The sequence below is a fragment of the Lagopus leucura genome, unplaced genomic scaffold (genome assembly GCF_019238085.1).
Source record: "Lagopus leucura isolate 7727_CA_CO unplaced genomic scaffold, USGS_WTPT01 Super-Scaffold_100012, whole genome shotgun sequence".
NCBI lineage: Eukaryota > Metazoa > Chordata > Aves > Galliformes > Phasianidae > Lagopus > Lagopus leucura.
This window is the reverse complement of record NW_024962267.1, coordinates 5186332-5206527: the sequence shown is the minus strand read 5'-3', so window position 1 is coordinate 5206527 and position 20196 is coordinate 5186332. Positions and strand designations below refer to the sequence as shown.

The following is a 20196-nucleotide window of genomic DNA, read 5'->3' as shown; positions in this document are numbered from 1 at the left end:
CTGCCAAATCTGTGCTATTTTTTAAGTTTCAGTGAACATTTATTTTTAAATAGACATTTTTTTAAGAAGTTTAAAAAATAGTTTTAAAAAAAGTCTTTATCTCTGGAAGTAGTAATTTACTGCTGGGGCAAGAAACTAACACACTTCAGTGCTTATGGATTGGAGTCTTTTTCTGTGATTGTTTCTGACACACTAAAAAGGGAGTACATACTGGGCTTGAGCTCACACCCATTAGGCACAGTCACTTGGCCTGGTGAGGTTTGCCAGCGTGGATCCTCTCATGGCAGGTGCCACTTTCTCAAAACTAGGAACATGGGTTCTGTGTGAGGTTCCTCCACGACCCTCAGGTGGAAGCTTAAATATTACTCAAGAAAGACTGACAGTTGGAGATTGAGTACAACAGCACAGGCCCTATTTCCTTCCGGAAAGTAGGGGAGAAAAATCAATGTGGTGTGCTAGGGTATCCATTTCAGTTTCTCTAGTAACACAAACTTTTGTCAATGTATAAGAATTATTCTCTTTCTTTAGGGAAAAAATAAAAAACAACTTGATTTTAAGCTCTTCTATTTTATAGTTCTTGCACGAGTAGGAATACGTTGACTCTGCAGAGGACCTCAGGCAGAATTCAGCTACAGGGCTTCTGCCTGACTTGCCCATTTATTCATTTATACCAGTGACATTTCAAGTGGATGTTTTAGAACAGAGGCATGAACCAAAAAAAAAAAAAACCCACCTGACTGCTTGTGACACATGAAGATGATTTTTCCTTAGCTTGCTCAGAAGTTGCAGTCCAGTTAGCAAGTTGACATTGCACATTGTATTTGTGGTATAGTTGAATGATAAAGTAGAAGGGTGACTCATTTTTACACTTGCACTCAATGTGTCAGATCCAAAAAGCTGCTCGCAGTTTCTCCTTCCCGGTGCTTTTTAAGGCTTTGTGGTCATTATTTGCACAGGAGGCATCTCACAGTGAGTGACAAACTGTCCTTTCTTACAGAGTAACGCTCCATGAGAAGGAAAATCTCATGAGTGCAGAGAACCTGGGCATCGTGTTTGGACCAACTCTTATGAGAGCGCCAGAACTGGATGCGATGGCTGCACTGAATGACATCCGTTATCAGAGACTTGTGGTGGAGATGCTTATAAAAAATGAAGACATTTTATTTTGAATATTTTGGGGGTTTTGTAATTAAAAAAAAAAAAAAGGAAGCAACAGTGTTCTATGGATGAAGGAATATTTTAAAGTAATTTAATGGCTCTTGTCGCTGAATTCCATATTTGCTAGAGCTTTCGATGTATTCAGGATAAAAATGAAGGAACTCTTTGTCATTTCTGTAGTGCCATTCAGCTGATGTTGAAAAAAGTTAACACATACTTTCCAGTACTAGTAATCCTGGGTGTTTATCATGTGAAAATAAAAAACGAGACGCCTACAGCTATTGCATGATCTGCTCCCCGTTCTCCCTGCTCTGGTGAGAATCATTCCATGAAGAAAGCAGCGGACCTGGTGCGGCATCTTTGTTCTGGATAGTTTGTGGTTGTAATTCAGCATGTTTCTCAGTGTAAACCTGTTGTGAATTTGCTTTTATGTTCTATGTAATTGGTTTCTGATGCTAAAAAGAAGGCCGACTTCTGTGAAATGGAGCCTCTGGCAGTTTATTGGCATTTCATATCGTTCTCTGCCACTGTTTTGGCTGATTTCTTCTTGGGTTTCTTTCAGGTTTTTTTCATCATACAGTAATTTGTTTTTAACAGAAACAAAATGTGTACTTTTTTAAGTAATCCTCCATTATGTTTATGGTGGTTGCAGTGAAATCTGCAATGCTGAGCAGTGTTCCTTTATTATTATTGCTATTTCAATTGTAATTTTGTATTTTTATCTGGCATGCATATATTAATTTATTAAATTTTGCCCTTAGAACTCTAAAGTTATTTCTTTGTACTTTGTGAGCGTTTCAGAAATACTGTTTGTTTCATTCTTATCGACTATTCCTCCAAACAGCCTCTGAATTCAAAGCAGCAGCACAGAGCATTGCTGTTTCTGATGAGACCGCTGCTCTAAACGCTTTGGAGCCTGGTGCTTTGCTAAGGATCCCATGAGTTTCTCTTTATATTTTATTTGAAAATTTCTGTCTGCATTGGCTAGGATACTTCTCAGGAGCACTTTAAAGTTCTGAAATAAACCAAGTGCCATCAAGTCATCTCCTACTTCATAGATTACATACACTGCTGTAATGGCCTGTGCGCAAATTGGCGTTGTGGTTTGCCACTCTATACAGTTGTAGATGCCCTGACAAGATGTACACACCACTGAAGGTTGAACGCAAATACATCCCAGAACACGGGCTTCACATTGAAGGTGCTTTGAAATGGCAGCTCCCAGGAAAATGGCAGAAGTCCCAGCTTGAAGGGCTAGCAGTAAAAGGGCAGTAGGAGGAAGAGATCAGTCTTTGGGGTATGTAGACAGGGACCCGTGGGGAAGGAAGACATAATGAGATGCTAAAGCTAGGGTGCTTTGCTTGGGCACCTTCTCTGCTACCTGCTCTGAAAGAGAGCAGCCAGGTGAGGCTACCTGGGCCTTCACCCAGCCCTCCACTCAGGCAGCTAGGAGGAGGAGGAAGGAACACCTTAGAATTGCAACCAGCTGCTCTCTTTTGTGAGCAGTCAGCTGCCTCCCTGCATCACATACTTCCCTCCTGTGCCCAGGCAGAAAGGGAGGGGAAGGTTGTGAGCAGCTCTCCTGGAAGGAAGAAGATGAAGCTGGTGTGCGTGCAGATGAGTGCATGGGGAGTGCTGGTGGAGAGGTTTGACAGAGGCTCCTGCGGCATTCTCTGTAGCTGGTGAGTTGAGCTGGAGGTTCCCACTGCTGCAGGACGTGCCTACAGCTAATACCCGTGTGGCCGTGTTGGAGCTGCTCCAGTGGCACTCAGCAGGCAGAGAGCACAGCTGGGAGCAGCTGGGAGCAGAGGGAGACCATCCTGGCCCTTCTGAAGGGGAAGGGGAAGTGGTGGTCAGGGGACCTGAGTGATGTCTAGGGGAAAGCAAATCTTTCAGAGAAGATAAAGCAAGATCAAGTTAATTCTTACAAAGTGATTGAGACAGGGAATTACTGTCTTAAAAAAATTAAATACAGGAAACACGTACTTAGGACAGTGCATGGGGTGTGCTGGGAGCCCTGGTGAAAAATCTGTTGATTGAAGATCTGTCCACACAGAGTTTGTTCATGCCTGTGGCACTGAGATAGAAGCTTGGCTTTGCTACGTTACCTGGCAGAATGGAAAACATACTGCATATGGGTTTGTGCTATACCAAGCTTCTGCTTCCTGCAATGGCTAAGGGGGAGGTAAAGGCTCCTAGAAAGCAGCTCTGGTGTACTTGCTCTGTTCTCAGTCTGGTTTTCCCTGCGATGGGCATTCTGTGGTGTTTGTATTATAGCTACAATTATGTTGTAACAAGGGGGAAAAAAAAGCATTAAGTGAACCTAGCAATCATGATTTGCTTTTTTAGTCATGCAAAATTACTGCTTAGCAACTGCAGATCAGACCTGGAAAGCTTATGTAATGTATGAGAATGGAGGTTTAGGAAACACATTGTGGGTAAAAATGATTGCTGAGCAAGCCATGTGAGGAAAGAGCTCCCCATATTCTGCCCCTTGCTGAGAACAGCGGCTAATGGCCAAGAAGTGCCAGCAAGGGGACATGGGCAGCCAGGCTGGGATGTGCTGGCAGCACCTCCTGCAGGGACATCAGGCTCCTGGCTGCTCTAGCTGGGGCCAGGAGTGCTGGCACCCGCTGCAGAGCCGTGGTGCTGACAGCATCCTTGTGCTGGCTGGGCTGCTCCCTGCACAGTGCTTCTTGTGCCACCTTCTGTGCTTCAGTTTGACAGCAGGATCCATGAGCTGCCCTAATTCCTACTGCTGGCTCTGCGGTCAGAGTGTCATTTGTTCTTATCGGAGCTCTCCCAAGTGTGATGTCAATAAGCTGCTCGAGGAGTTTAAGAGCTTTTGGTTGGTATCCTTTCCTATTCCTCCTGTAAGTGTTGCGTCTCAAGGACGCATGCAGCTCCGTGTATTGCCCAGGTCTGTATTGCTCTGCCTCGGTGGATTGTGGAAAATGATTCTTGGGATTCTGGGACCCCTTGATTAATGTATTTCCTGAGGCAATTAAGTATTGCTTGGAAAAAAAAAAGCTTGGCAGCCAACCAGGATTCATTTCCAAGCACTGCGTTGTCTGTGATTTTATTTTTTCTTCCTTGCTACGAATTTTACAATTTGAATGTAGAGCTTTTGCCTCTTTTTCCATGCTTTAGTGCTGCGTCAGAAATGCAAACGGAATTGCCCAACTATTAACATGATGCATTTTTTTGGATGAATATTCATTTGGTGGCATACCACAAGGCCTGCTGGAAGGATTGCTTGCTGAACCCAGGCCTTAGCACAGCCGGGGGAAGCAGCCATGAGCCTGCAGGGTGCTGGGGCCTGCTGCTCTCCTTCTGGTGGGAGGGAATCCCCCCACACAGTCCTTCATTCCATCTGCAGTGCTGGCAGTGGATCTGGCCTTGCTCCGAAGCTGTCACGTTGGTTTACTAATAGTGTTAATTAAGAACAAAGCTGTTCTGCTGTGACACCTGCACCTGAGTCTCCTTCAGTCCTGGGCAACTTTAACAGCCAGCCTCGGCTCGGCTAAACGCGACCTGCTGCGGTTTGCTGGAAGAGCAGCAGGCGGCCCTGAGGGGTGCCCTCCTGCTTCAGTGAAGGCAGTGTGGGTTGGTGGGCTCTGTAGGTGCTGCAGGCATTGCCCAGGCTTTGTGTGCTCCCAGGTGGGAACACAGGCTGTGGCCTTTAAAACACAACACTCTGTGACACCTCCGCATAGATGTGGCTGTGGTCTGCCAAGGAGATGAACTTCATAATGGGGCTAATTTGAGAAATAGCAGTTGTTTGGACTGGTTCAGCTGGAGCTCTTTATTTCAATTCCAGTTTCTCCTGTGCTGCGTTTGCTCCTGCGTTGCTTATGGAATCACATAATCATGACAGTTGGAAAGGACCACTGAGATCATCTAGTCCAACCACCAGCACACCCCACCATGCCCACTAACCCATGTTCCCAAGTGCCACATCACAGACTGTGCAGCCCAGCGCTCAGTTCCACCTGGACGGGCTGCTGGGCCACAGAGCCGTGCTGGCTGCAGCTGTATCCCAGCACCTTGCTGTTGTTATTTTAATGCGTTAGTTGTGGCCTTGCGAGTGTTTCTTCAGTTGAAGACATGGTGTTGGTTTTTCTGCTTCCTCAGTTACAACTTGTAAGCTTGCTGTTGGCCAATGAAGCAAACAAATGTGTCGGAGATCTTCCAGCCTGCAAGGGGGCAAAATCAACCTAAAGCGTAGCAGGTGAGAGGTGCACAACAGGGACTGCAGGAAGTCAGCATTTTCTATTAATTACCAAGAAAACACGGTACATGCGCTGGCAGAGCTCGCAAGGCGAGTGATAGCAGTGCATGTTCTGGCATGCAGTCAGCAGCTGCTGGGGCACACTGACAGGGCAGCGGGGCTGTGGGACCGAGCAGAGCTCACGGGGGCCTCTGGGCAGTCAGTAGTGCTTCCTGAGGTGAGATGGATGCTTTGCAGAGCGCTGCTGTGTGTGCTTTGCCACTCTGTAGTTTCAGAACTAGAAGAAAAATAAACTCACCTCTGTGTGTTTGTTCAGTTAATGCTGGCCATGAAAGACTTGCTGCCATGCTAGGTGCCATGAGGCTCCCATGGGGTCTTGGAGGTATTTGCAAGTGGCAGATCTTATCCTGGCTGCATGGGGAGTGTCTGTGGGGCACGCCAGCAGTGACAGTGTGCAAAGGCTGTGCCAGTGGTCTCCTTGTGAGCCAGCACTCTGGAGAGCTTGTGTCCTAAGAGAGCTGAGGGAATATAACTACTCCTTCTGGACTGAATAGGTGAAGGTAACCAATGAAACACACTGCCCACACCACTGGCTCCCCTTAATCCCAGCTATGTGGTGGGGCTTCCCCAAAGCATCTGAAGGAAAGCTCTGAAGTCCAGCACATGGCCAAAACGTGATGCCCCTCACAGGAGCTGAGCAAGCTGCCTGCTTTGTGTAGAGCTGGAAGTAACAGTCTGCCCTGCAGTTACTCCAGCAGAGAGCCAAACCTTTTTTTAAAATAGTGTGTTCAAACCTGTAAGTGTGAACACCTGGAGATGTCCCTTAGGGTAAGTGCTGCCTGTGGTCCCACTTGGGAGAACTGCTGTATGATGTGGGATGCGAGTAAGGGGATATCAGAAGCCGGGCCAGTGGTGCTGATGGAGTTACAGAAGATGATTGGTATTCTTTAGATAAACCTCAGCCCCACATCCCTCATTGTGGCCTGCAGGCTTGTGGCAGGGTGCCCGTGGGCCGGCGCATTGCTGGCGGTGCTGCCGTGCCTGCAGCAGCTGCACATCGCCCTCCGCAATGGGATCTGGGACAATGGGAGCCGCAGGTGGAACGCAAGGCTGCAGCCATGGGGAGGTTTGATGTGAGGGTAAAATGTAAGCATGGAGGCTGGGTGTTGGTTAGTGGGAGGGAGTGTGAGAGGGGGAGGGATTTAAGAACAAAATACGCATAAAAAAAGAAAATTAAGGCATCCATCATGGAGCAGCTGGCAGGCAGCACAGAGGACAGCTCTGAGAAATACAAATACAGCTGGTGTCACCCAGAGGCGAAGCTGGGAAAGCTTTATGTGGGAATGCTTTCTGAAAAGGGGTGCTCAGGTCACCGTGTGTGGTGGGTATGGCCAGGCAGCCAGGCAGCAGCCCATCTCCAGAGAAAGTATGGGGGAAGTGCAGAAGGATGGGCTGTGCAGTGCTCCCCAGGACATGATTGCAGCCCCCGCAGCTCGTGGCTATGGGGTTTTTTGGCAGAGCTCCGTGCTGTATGTAACAGAATGAGACTCATTCACCCAACTGCCTTCTGCCCTTCTCCAGTCTATTTTACAGATGCCACCGAAGCCCTTTTTCTCTCTGGCTTCTCCTCTAGGTTTAAAGGCTGTACTCGCACCTCGCATGGTCTTTGTTGTTTTCTCCTGTGTCTTTTCCATACCGCCCTTTGACCAGAACTATGAGCAGCACTCAGGACATCATGGATTTGTGCACCTGCCCTGCCATGGAAGACAGTCTCATTTCCCTACCCTTTGCCTTTGCACAGCTCAGTAAGTCCAGAGGCATCTATGGGAATGTTCTCCCTTTCACTGCAATTATTAAGGTTAGCTTGCAGCTCTCAAGACAGGGGCTCTACCCTGTGCCTCATAAGCACCCCAGGAGATTCTAGGTGATGGATATCTCTTGAATGTATTTATTCACTGCTCCAGAATTCCACCCATGAAGCAGAGGGAACAGCATCCCAGTGCCCGCACACAGCCGGTATGTGGTCAGGGTGCAGCAGGAGCAGCAGCCGATCTGTTTGCCCTGGGAAAAAGGAAATCCCAAACTGGGCAAGCTGCTCCGGTCACAGAGTGATGTGTAGCCTTGTTCCCAGCTAGGGATGTCTGCTGTGTGGGTTTTTTTTTTTAACCACAACTCACAGTGCCGCTCAGAAAAAAAATGGCTTTTGGTGACCATTAGGAGCCATCTGAGCGGTGCAATGCATTGTGCTGCCATTCCACAGTCGATGCGGCGGCCCTCAGCTGTCATGGCTGGAACAGGTGGTGTAAGGCAATCCCTGGGCAGTCGTGGTTCCCCCCCCCCCCCCCCTGTTTCCGGGCAGACTTTAAAGGCGCTGTGTGCGCCCCGGCACAGCGGTGCTGAGAGGAGCGGGCTCAGGTGATGGAGCTCTGCCGTGTGCTGCTCCTGATCTTCTCCGCAGGTAAGCGGCACATTTTGACAACCCCCTTGGGCTGGGTCCTCCCTGCAGGTGTGGGACTAGGGCTTTGCATGGGTGTTAGTATGAAGGTGTGATCTGGGAGCAGCTACAATATTTCTAATTTCAGCCACCAGATACTTTGCAGTAAGGAGTTTGTATTCATGTTTGCCACCTTTATGCCATGTGCCGTTTATACTTGTTCAAAATTTATTTCAAGATGTGTGGGAGGCTCTATCAAATGTGGCTTGACGTGCAAAATCTCATCAGCTGTGTGTTGACAAGGACACACGGTTGTTTTGCAGCTGGTTGTGTTGTACCAGGATGATCCTCTGTAAATCGTTCTTTAGAAGAATAATGACTTTGTTCTATGATGCTAGACCCTTTTCACTAAATCCCAGAAGTGAACTGAACTCCTGCCCAGCCATCAGAAGGCAGCAGGGGCTTTGGTTGGGCTAATGAAGCATAGCACAAAACCTGGCCTGGCTGCCATGCTGCTCTCACAGCATGGGGAGGGAAGCATGAATGACAAGGGGGCTTTGCAGAGAGCAGGATCTGGCTGGCTACAGGTCTGCCTATGTGCAGCATGTCCCTGCAACAGCCCCGTGGTGCATCCCACCCCTCCCACTGATGCCATTTTGTTGCACACAGCTGGGCCGGCCCTGTGCTATGAGCACGAGACGCGCCTGGTCGACGACCTGTTCCGGGACTACAACAAGGTGGTGCGCCCTGTGGAGAATCACCGCGATGTCGTCGTCGTCACTGTCGGGCTGCAGCTCATTCAGCTCATCAATGTGGTAGGCAGTGGGCAGGCAGAGCCGCTGCTTTGAGTGCTGTCGCCAAATGGCATAGTTCTCCCCCTTTAATCCCAATGCTTGCTTCTTGTGTTTCCTTTCTCTTTGTTTTTTTCCTTTCAAGGATGAAGTAAATCAGATTGTAACAACCAACGTACGCCTGAAGCAGGTAACCCTAAATATTGCTACCCATTCTTCCCACTCACGTTAATAGGGACAGCCAGGTGTGAGCTACTTTTGGGGCACCCTGGACCAATTGGATTGAGTGTCTTAAACTGATATTTAATTTAGTGTGAGAACAAAAATGAGCTGGAGGGCCAAATAGGATGTGTTGATACTTTCCTGCACAAAGCAAGGACGCAAGTGTCCCTAGGAAGTGTCAAGTAGCACTGGAAGAAGTTCTCAGCAGCTGCAATCCTCCCTTTGCAGCAATGGACAGACATCAACCTGAAGTGGAACCCAGATGACTATGGTGGCGTGAAACAAATCCGCATCCCATCAGATGACATCTGGCGCCCGGATCTTGTCCTTTACAACAAGTAAGCAGCAGGGAGCAGAGCCGGTGGGACCAGAGCCTGGGCAGTGGCTGCTTTGCCTGCTCAGCCTGGCTGCCCTCAAGCCACCGGGCAGCTGCAACCATCCTTCTTCCTTCCGCAGTGCGGATGGTGATTTTGCCATTGTTAAATACACCAAGGTCCTTCTGGAACACACGGGAAAGATCACCTGGACACCTCCTGCTATCTTTAAAAGTTACTGTGAAATTATAGTCACATACTTCCCATTTGATCAGCAGAACTGTAGCATGAAGCTGGGAACGTGGACGTATGACGGTACAATGGTGGTTATCAACCCGGTAAGCAATAATTTGGTAATTGGAAAAAGCAGCAGAGACTTGGGTATGTTTTTAGGCACTTCTCTGATTTAAAAGGGAATATAATCTTGGTTTGACTGAAGAACAAGATACTACCAGTATAATGTAAAAGCTCCATTTGTAAGTGTCGTACAAAATTGCCCAGTTTGACTTGTAAAATTCCACTTACACTTACTTCCCATGCTCCTTCCCCAAACATTTTGCCTGCCTGTCCTTTTTACAACCTTATGCCACTGTTTCTGGTGGTGCCCATTCTGCTTTTGTTTTCTTTGTTGTGTGGGGGTGATTTTTCTCTGCTCATGACTTTTCTTACTTTCTGCCTCTTAGGTATGTCTTCCATCTATAAATATTTAAGTGGTCTTTCCTGTTAGCAGAGTATCCCTAACTCCTTCTGTAAAATATTTAGTTGAACCTGGCTCAAAGGATGATGTAAGGAAAAATTACATAAGAATGGATGTTCAAGTAAAAAAAAACGCACAAAGCACGTCAGTGATTGGAAATTCTGTTCCTGAGAGACCACACCATGTGAGTTTGTTCAGAATGTCTAGTATGAATAATGCATTGGTCTGTGGTGTTGTGTTTATTTGCTGTCAGGAGAGCGATCGCCCCGATCTGAGTAACTTCATGGAGAGTGGTGAGTGGGTGATGAAGGACTACCGTGGCTGGAAGCACTGGGTTTACTACGCCTGCTGCCCCGACACTCCCTACCTGGACATCACGTACCACTTCCTCATGCAGCGCCTGCCGCTCTACTTCATCGTCAACGTCATCATCCCCTGCCTGCTCTTCTCCTTTTTGACAGGGTTTGTTTTTTATCTACCCACAGATTCAGGTATGTGAGGTTAGTCATTCTCTGCCGTAGAAATTGCTCTTCTAACAAGTTCTGGAGAAATTTGGAGTGCTTGCAGTCAGCAGCCAACTTGAAGGCCTGCATGTGCTAAACTGGTGCTTCAGCTCAAAACAACAGCTCTAAACATTCTGCAAATTTAATTTGAAACTATTCACTGAAACTATTCACGTAGACAAATTGGGTGGATTTCCCATGGAAAACACCGGTTAACTATCCAGTTGACTAATGCAGAGCAAAGATTTGGCTAGCTGATGTTCTGATTTTGTCCCTCAGCCCAAAATGTTTGGATGTCAAACAGTACCTGAGCACACTGTGTTGGAGCAGAGACCTTGTGGTTAGTGCACACTTGCGAGCTCACTGACACAGAGTAATTCTGGCCTCTTCTGGCCTGCTTCATCTCTGCTGAGCAGCTCTGTTGCAGAAAGCTTGTGCTCCCTGCAACCATTCCCTATGCTTTATTCATTTTACATTGGCATCAGCTTTTCACCCTGCTTAATTGCATTGAACCTCTTCTGTGGAAGACCTCCAATTCACAGATTTTTGGTGGAGAACTTTACATGAAGTTGAAGCAGATAGGAAAAAAACTCTCTGCCTTCTGGTTCAGTTCTGATGCCCTACCTACTGAAAGCTGATCCCTGGCGCCAGATGCACATTTTGTCAGCTCACATTGTGCTGAGGCAGCCAGCCCCAAGAGGCTATGGAGTCATTAACCAGGTGCATGCACCTCATCAATCAAATCCCACAGTCCACGGGGTGCTCCTGGCAAAGAAGCTTTTTGCACACACCACGTGTATGTCAGTCCAGTTGTACCTGGTGATTTCTACCCCAGTGCAGGTGTTGGTGGTGTGTGAGGGGCTCAGGTCTGGCCAGATTCAGTACTGTTTTGGGAGCTAGTAAAATAGGAGCATTCTGGATTCATGAAAAGCACATGTGTGTGAATAGCCATCGTCCACAAGCAAGCTTCTCAAACTAACTAAGCATTGAATAATATCTACATACCCAGTGATGTTGTCTTCTTTTTGCATTGCAGGTGAGAAAATGACCCTCAGCATCTCTGTCTTGCTGTCACTGACTGTGTTCCTGCTGGTCATCGTGGAGCTGATTCCTTCTACTTCCAGTGCAGTGCCTCTGATAGGCAAATACATGTTGTTTACCATGGTGTTTGTCATCGCTTCCATCATTATCACTGTCATCGTCATCAACACCCACCACCGCTCTCCCAGCACTCACACCATGCCACACTGGGTCAGGAAGGTGAGCTCCAAGGCTTTGTGTTTCTTCTTTTCCACAGAGTAGTGTGTGTTTTGTTGGCGGATTTTCTCCTCAAGGTCAGCAAGAATTAAGGAATCATAGAATTCTGTCATAGAATTTCTTAGGTTGGATGGGACTTTAAGGATCACTGAGCTCCAATCCCTTGACATGGGTAGGGTTGCCTCTCACCAAATCAGGCTGCCCAGGGCCTCATCCAACACAGGGAACACAGGGATCGGGACATCCACAGTCTGGCTGCTCTTTTATGTGACGAAACTGCCCACTGGATAGAGCCTTGCAGGGAATGGATGAGGCAGTACAGGGGCAGCTGATGGTATAGGGAGAGGAAAGTATGTCAGTTGGGCTCAAGTGGTCTTACTGGTCTAATGATCTCTGTGACTCTAGGACACTTCTGCCTGCCAGGGGACAGGCCCTTCAGGTCATGCAAATTGCATTGTAATAGCGAAGTCAAGCAAAAGCAGCTAAGAGACACCCCTCAAAGTGCATTGCCTAAACCAGGCCCCTAGGGTGTGTGTCCCAAGTTGGATGGGCTCAGTCAGCTGGCAGCAGTGTGAACCTGACCAGTGGTGGTACAGCCCAGATTTGTATGTATAGAATACACAGATAGGCAAAGCTGCTTTTGGAGAGCACAAGGCAGGCCATGGGGTGACCCTGCCTGCCCCAGGACATGAGGCAGACAAAAGCACGGTGTAAATGTGGCACATGGCATGACATACTCCAAAGTGGAATTTCTAGTGAGTCCAGGAGAGGAAGTTATCTGCGACTGGTGTAGCTCCCCTCTGTTTATTGCAGAGCTGCATCTGCACAGCAGCCCCTCCAAACAGGAGTATTCCTCTTCTGCCTCTTTTTTTTTCCAGATCTTTATTGACACAATCCCAAACATCATGTTTTTCTCTACAATGAAACGACCATCCAGGGATAAACTAGACAAGAAAATTTTTGCAGAAGATATTGATATTTCTGAAATTTCCGGGAAGCAAGGTCCTGTGCCTGTCAATTTCTACTCCCCACTTACCAAAAATCCAGATGTGAAAAACGCTATAGAGGGAATCAAATACATTGCGGAAACGATGAAGTCAGACCAAGAATCCAGTAATGTAAGGCATTCTTTGTGCATGATTCATTTCTTGCTCTCATACTGCTACGTCTTTTTTTTTTTTTTTTTTTTTTTTTTTTTTTCAGTTACCCAGGCATCACAAAAACACTCCAAACCTTGTTTTGGCTTTAGCAGGGGACAGTCTCCTGCCTGTGGTGTGGTCATTAAGGAGAAACAGATAATTGTCACAGGTGGTAAATGAATCTCAGTTTGAAAACAAGGAGAAAGAAAAGTGGTTTTCTTAACAGGGTGTGTGAAGCCACAGAGATGGCGCACGAGTAGCAAAGCAGTTTGTAAGCAGAACTGTAAGCAGAACTGTAACCAGAACTGTAAGCAATTCCATAACACATTCCTCCTGTCCCCTGCTTGGGCATCTTCCCACAGGGATAAGTGGCCTTCCTTGCTTTTGAAAAGCCAGAAGGTAGCACAGCTGCAGAATTCAAACGTAGTTTTATTTGAGAAACCTGAAGTGTGACTTGCAGATAATAATTCCAGTTTTGATAAGGATTTGTGTCAATCCATGTATGCCACAAGCAGTCCCTGCAAGTGAGACAACACATCATGAGTTGTTGTGATTACTGACTTTTTCCACATTACAAGTCAAAGGAAGGATAAATGCGTGCAGAGTCACATATGGCAGTTTTCCACAGGAAAGCCTAGCTCTGCCTCCTCTGAGCACGTTCAGTGCAATTAACCCCCTCTTTCATTTCAATTTTTGCAGCTCGCACAGCTTTTAAATGGATAACTCAGGATCAGTTCTTCACCTCTCTTATTGCTGTTTAGCAGTGGATGCCCAGTGGTGACAGGTTGCAGGTGGGGAGGGACCTCTGTGGGACAATAATCCGGCCTCTCCTTCACTCAGGCAGAATTTACACCACAGTGTTTGTTCCTGTGGCCACGTTCCAGCAGCGTGTAAATGGCTCCGGTTGGAGTCTCATGTTCCCGGTGGCTCCTCTGCAGATCAAGTGCTACCTTCAGCAGGGCTGGCATGGTTTCAGTGCCTCTGGGCTCTGCTTCCTTCTGCGCATACAAGGAGGGTCTTCGGTTACTGGCAAGTGCTCCCATCGGAAGTGGAGCCAGCTGTTTGTGTCATCTAGACTTTACTGATATCACTTTCAGAGGATTTCAGAAGTCGCATTCCCAAAATAAACCAAAGGCCGTGGCTTCTGAAGGCTGTCACGGCATTGCCTTTGCTTACAAGTCACCTCAAAGCACTCCCGATTAGCAGTCTACTCTAGATGGATTCCAGCAGCTTCTTCCACTTGTGGTGCACCTAAGGCAGAAGTAGAGGGAGATTAGGGATGGGATGTGTTGGTCCTTAGAGCAGAGTTACAGGGTGGAAATGTGCTCTGGCCCAATCATATTCGTAACAAATGCAGCTCTGCAGAAATCTTACTGTCTCCTTTCTTTCTTCTTCAGGCGGCTGATGAGTGGAAGTTTGTTGCAATGGTGCTCGATCATCTTCTCCTCGTAATATTTATGCTAGTCTGCATTATTGGAACATTAGCTGTATTTGCTGGTCGCCTTATTGAATTAAATCAGCAAGGATGAACATCAAATGGAAACTATTCACTGCCTGGGCTGGGACTGGAAAGCATCTTAACTGCTAAAACCTGGCCAGCCATGGAAGTTCCCCTGGGACCGAGCAGAGATACTAAAATGTGCTTAGCACTTCAGAGCTTCTGCTTGGTGCTGTTTCACTGCCAAAATGACACACTTGCTCTACTGCTAGGCTGAATGGCTGTCAGCCAGATTTGGGTCCATTTTACCATTTATTAGGAATGTTAACATGTTAATAAGACCGTCTGACTTTGTTATCCACAAATATGATTCTAGTGACATCAATAGCAGTAATATGTTCTATCTGAGCTGCAAATCTGTATTCAGCTTTAGAGCAGCTTTCAAGCTGGTTTCAATATCTGCTCTGTGGTTTTTGTACTGGCAGTGCCACAAATGCTTCTTGTAACACAGGCTGTAGCCAGCAGAAGTGTCTCAAGCTCCTTGGTAAAGCATCTGATTTCTGTGTACAAATCAGAAGTGACTGACTCTCATGTGTCAGTCTGCAATCTCTTAACTTGCAGAACACTTGGTCCAGCATAGAGGGAATGTTCCTTGTTGTGAAATGGATCCACTGCTGTTTCTTGCTATGCAGGCCCAGGGTAAAAGACACATTGAAGATTTTTCACCCTTCTTTATCATTGAGCTCTGCTCTGTGGCCACACAACTATCATGCAGACTGAGAGCAAGCATACCTCGGTGTCCCTCTTCACACTGAGTGATGAGCATTGTGAGCACAGTTTCGCCTTTGGGGGTGCTCAGTACGATAACTTAACTGCACCTCTGCTCCCTGAAAAGCACCTCCTGCCCTGCTGGAATGCATTAGGAGCAGCAGGCCGGCACGGCTCAGCACTGCAACGACCGCTTCCGATGCAAGTGCGTATGACGAAAGGATCGGACCTCCCCCCACGTCCGCCGATTCAACCGAGCTTCCTTCAAACGTTGAGCAGCAGCTCACTCTAGTGACAAAAGCGGGTAGTTGCTTTCGCCCAAAAACTTCTGATACTGCAATGGTGGTGGTTGGTTTTTTTGTTTGTTTGTTTGGTTTTTTTTTAGTAAATAAGACTAAAAGTTTTTAGTCAACCCAAGGAATTTGTCTGTTTCACTAGTACAGTGTAGAAGTTCGAGTAGTTCTGCCTATTATTCTTAAAAACAGATAAGCACAAGTGAAGCAAATGATACAAATCACCCATCTTTCCAAGCTCGCTGTTCAAACCAGGACTACTCTGCTGTCAATTGCTGTGTGTTTAATAAAATAACATGTTTTATGTTTGTGCTCTACAAGAATGTGTCGTGTCTGCAGAGGTCAGGCATTTGAAACCCTCTGTGAGGGAAATCAGGCAGTTGAGTAACATTTCTGTTCGTGCATAGGGCAGCTTGGGAATGTTTTGCTGAGCTGCAGTCCTCACCAAAACACTTTGTGCAGGTCGGTCAACCACTTGTAGCACTCTGCTCACTTGTAGCACTCTGCTTGGCTATTTGGGTTTTGACTTTGGTAATCTTTCCCTCCCTGGATGATCATTAACGTAAACAATGGCTGGAGATGCATGCTGAGGTAAACCCCTGCTGACAGATGAAGTGCTTGCTGCAGCTCTGCTTAATTTCAGTGAAGCTTCCAACCCCCGGATGAAGCTATGGAGCTCACCAGCTTGTCAGGAGCTGAGCTGCAGTGTAGCAGTGCCTGTGATGCTGCTTATGTTGGGAGATGGTGATTGGTACTGAAGTGGCAGGACAATCCTTTTAGGGCAACCTATGGTTGAATTTTGGAGTTAAAAACAAACAAGTAACAACATCTGTGGGTAAGTAGCTGCATTACCTCTGTTAGGTTTCCTTGAGGCATCCCTTTGGGTAGTGGTCTCAAAATTCCATCTGCGTGAGTGTGTACTCACCACTCTAGCTCTGGTTCCCTCTATGCACAGCTAGCTGCCATGTTGTAGTCATTTCCTTTCCCTTCCTCAAAGAAACTTCAGAAATTACTTATGTAAAATTTTACATATTACCTATGTGAAAATTTTTATTTGTGATAGTTTGTTCTGTCTTACAGGCACAGTAAACCTCCTGCCTTCCTATCACACAGTCTTGATGAACTGGGCATGTCTCAAAGGTGTGGCACTGAGGGGAAACAGCAAATACTTTCTCTTCCTGGGTAGCAGAATCTGTCCCCTGCCTCTCTGTGCAGCCAGTCCTCCAAACATCAACAGGGCATCCCAGGGGGAAGTTTACATGCACCTCTTTTTTTTTTTTTTTTGCTTTGAATACTCAGATTGTGCAAGCCACCTTTCGTTTGTTCTATCTCACCTTCATGATAACATTTCTCTTAGGTATCACTGATAGCCTCTGTTATTAATATCCATCTACTGAAACACCCTTACCCGCATGCAGTCTGTCTTGTCTGCTACTGTCCTTTTCAAGTGTCAGCATGCCTATGTATCTGTTGGAACAGTACATTTGGAGCTTGTAGATGGGCTGTCTCAGCCGCTGTCAAAGCTAATTTGCCATTTATGCTTAAGTACATGTTGCCTGACAACTTCTCATTTGCAGCACTGTAGCCTCTCCCTGCCCCTGTAGCACTGAGCTGTAGGCTCTTCCATTTGTGTCTCACCAGAGCTCCAGGCAGGGGGCCCTGGGCACCACCTGGGCAACCACATGTGCTGCTCTGCTGCCCCATGGCCCAACAAGCAAATTTAAATTTCAGATCTGAGCTTCAACTAGCAATTCTACTGATACGTGGCTTCACTGATTGTGACATTTCTCTAGTAAGTGCAAGAAGTAATGCCATCCAAGTGCTGTGGCATTGCACTGAGCAGCCCCAGTTTAGCTGAAGGTTGGTGTTACCTTCTCCCTCTTTTAGCTGCCAGTTTCCTGCTGCTAGAAGTGGTTTTGTTCACTTTGATCTTGTGGATAGCACCCTATTTATAGCCTTAATAGAATGGCTCTCTGGAACATCTCCATCTTCTTAACTCCGATTCTCTTTCCAATTTTTTAACAGTTTGGCAATTAACTTTCCCCTTCGCATCCCTTTAGCTGACCTTCAACTACTCTCTACTGTATCATCGACAATTCGCCCTCCGAGCTGCAGTCATCCCAAATTTCTTTCCCCTTTTGTACTTGCACAGCTTGGGAGACTTGACTCTTCTGAGGGGGTTAGTTGAATTTTTAGAAGTCCATTACCTTGTACCGGTTCCAAGGGAGCAATTTCACCTCTGCATGAGTCCGTAATCAGAACGGGCTGCTGCTCTCTATCGGCACCAGGCAGATGAGCCAAATGTGGTGGCCTTGTTCTGTCTGTTCAGCCAGCTGCATCTTGACTTCTTAAAGCATAACTGAGCTGTTAACAGAGCAAACAGAAAAATGACATTTCCCAAACTCTAAATGCTTGATCGTGAGCAGGCATCTGCCAGATCTGATCATTCCCCCCACACTTACACTTCGGGTTCTGCTACCTCTTTGCAGTCTGAGAGTTTTTAAGCAAAGGGATTATTTATTTTTTCAGGCCACCGTAAGAGAATGTAAGTACTTGTTTTCCTGCAGGCCGTGAGCTGCTGCCAGCCCCCTCGCTGCAGCCCTCTCCCCATGAGAGCAGTGTGAGTTTCACCAGCACGCTGACTCAGCAGTTCCTGTTTCCACAGCTGAAGCAAACCACAGGGGCAGGGGACAGCAGGGTGAGAGCATGAGGTAGGCCTGCAGAATGCAGAACATTGTGCTGCTGTTGGGTGAAGGACATATCCTACACCCCTGGAAAGTTTGCTTTCTTGTATGGTGGCGTATGAGATGTTGCCTTTGAAGTCACCAGTAGTTTGGCACATCAGAAATGTTTGTGAGAGCAGCCACTTTTAAAAGTTTGCTGTATGCGGTCTCAGTTACATACCTTGTGTTTTTATATGCTAACTAGGGCTGGATAAAGTCTAGCACTACATCCAGGCTCCTGGGCTGTCAATTCCTCCCCACTTAATTTTGTTCCCTCCCTGAAAAATGGTTGTGTGTTTTGTCCTCATTGTGAAACTGGAGCAAAGTCTCCCAGGCTTCTCTCATGAATGAGGTTTAGATACAGGCTTGCAAGAGAGCTCTGGAGCACCTTCCCCTTTCTGGAAATCAAGTCTCAGCTACAGGCAATCACACCCTGCTTTGCAAAAGATTCTCTAAACAATCACCCTTCAGTTCCTGCTGAAGGATAAAGGGCAGGCATGACTATGGAGAGCAACCAACCGGCATGGATTCATTGCTCAGCTCACTCAGGGCCCTGCTGAGTCCAGCTGGGCTGCAGGGGCTACCTGCAGTGCGTGTGATGGAGCTGAGCAAGGATGGGGGCAGGTTCATATGTTACCACAGTGCATGCCAGGCTGACCAGTGATCAAGACTGTAGAGGAGCTCCTTGGTTATGGCAGCAGTGTGATGACCAATCACTTGGTGGGCTCCACAAAAGGAGGGGACGCTGTCCTTCAAGGGTTGTTACTATGTCCCTCACTCCTGTGCAGATCTTCTCCACAGCTGGCAAACAAGCACATCTGGGTGAGCTCTTCTTTTATATCCAAGCACATCTGGGTGAGCTCTTCTTTTATATCCATTACAAAGCTTGGAATAAACACATCAATGATATTTCTTTACTACCTAGCCAAAAGGAAGCTGCTTGCCTGTATGTGACTTCAGAACTGTTTTCAGCTAACCAATGACCCGAATGCAGGATGCAGCATTTAGGAACCCCATGTGGATTTGTGAGCCCCTTTGGAGAACTTTAGGTCTGTGTTTCCATAAAGGCAATAAGCGTAGACTACCTGCAGCTTTCCCATTTGTGAGCTCCATAATTTTTGCTTGCAAACTAATCTAGGTCACGTACCTAGGGCAAAGGAGGGTAGAGGAAAAAGATAAAACCACGGTACCTGTTTTTTTGTCTTGTAGTGCCCCAAGCATGCAGTGACACAAAAACAAAGACATGACCTACATAAAAGGCTGGCGGTGTTTGAAGTCTTACACCAAATGCAAATCAGCAACGATTTGGTGAGCACATCTCACCTTAACACTGTCTTTGCACCTTGTAATCTCTTGGTCAAAAACAAAAAGCAGATTGTAAGAGGTTGGCTCAGCATGCAGATTGCTCAGGCTTTGACCTTGCTGGAACATATTGCAACAGAGAAATTAAGAACAAACTCCAGTTTTTCAGGACACCTGTCCATAATATCCTGTTTTAGACAGCGGTGTTATGCAGCTGCTGAACTGAACTGTGGTCATGCACGGGCTAAATAAAAACCATGAAATGCCTCCAAGATGTGAAAGGCATGCAGGATGAGTAATGGCTCCAGCAGGCACCCACAGCTACACAGCTACAGTCCTGCTGCCATGCAGAATACACCCCTATCCCTGAGCTGCTCCATCGCCTATGCTTTGCTCATTTTTTTCATTCAAGAATTCAGCACTGCATCCAAAGACATTAACAGAAGTTTTCTTTCTCGTTCAGTCACACTTAGAAGGAATAGGAAGCAGCCTCTATCACTTGCCTGGCAAATCCATTTCTGTGTGAGTTAATTGAGATAAGAAGCACAGATCCCTTTGAGGGCATCATGCGGAGAGAAGTAATTGACCTTCCCACACCTCTGCATACTGCAAGTCTTAATAGGGATGCAGCAAGTACCTCTATTCACTGTTTAATGACGCCCGCACTCCTCTGCCCGTCCCTGCCGTGCCGCGGCCGCTCCCCAGCCTCGCCGATCGCCATCAGGGCGGCAGGGCACCGCGGGAGGTGACGGGGCAGCTGCGACTAGCGCTCGGCCCCCATCCCGGGCAGCCCGCAGCGCCGGCTGCCTCGCAGCCCTTTCCCCGTCCCCGCGCACCCGGCTCCGGCCTGCCCGCCGCCCTCCCGCTCTCCGTCCGGGGCCGGGGCCATGTGCAGCGCACGGGGCTGCGGGGAGCGGCGCCCCAGA

At 47.3% G+C, this 20196-nt stretch overlaps 2 protein-coding genes and 1 long non-coding RNA gene across 4 annotated transcripts in view; 2 read left to right on the top strand and 1 right to left on the bottom strand.

The window, feature by feature from the left end:
* The window catches only part of CHN1 (chimerin 1), an 81051-nt gene extending 78961 nt beyond the window's left edge, over positions 1–2090 (top strand). For both annotated transcript variants that reach the window (XM_042874512.1, XM_042874513.1), the window contains one exon: positions 998–2090. In XM_042874512.1, the coding sequence (XP_042730446.1) occupies positions 998–1169 (172 nt within the window). In that variant the 3' untranslated portion in view covers positions 1170–2090. The remainder of the gene's footprint in view (positions 1–997) is intronic.
* Positions 2091–7799: 5709 nt separating this feature from the next.
* CHRNA1 (cholinergic receptor nicotinic alpha 1 subunit) lies at positions 7800–15552 on the top strand. The gene is made up of 9 exons (XM_042874702.1): positions 7800–7847; positions 8493–8638; positions 8760–8804; positions 9065–9174; positions 9293–9488; positions 10101–10338; positions 11387–11610; positions 12486–12725; positions 14144–15552. Exons 1-9 carry the CDS (start codon positions 7808–7810, stop codon positions 14273–14275), a joined length of 1371 nt encoding a protein of 456 aa, XP_042730636.1. The 5' UTR covers positions 7800–7807; the 3' UTR covers positions 14276–15552.
* LOC122181868 lies at positions 13158–20002 on the bottom strand. The gene is made up of 3 exons (XR_006179611.1): positions 19908–20002; positions 17453–17609; positions 13158–13997 (listed from the first exon to the last, which is right to left on the bottom strand). It is a non-coding gene; the product is annotated as an uncharacterized LOC122181868 (long non-coding RNA).
* Between the last annotated feature and the right edge of the window lie 194 nt (positions 20003–20196).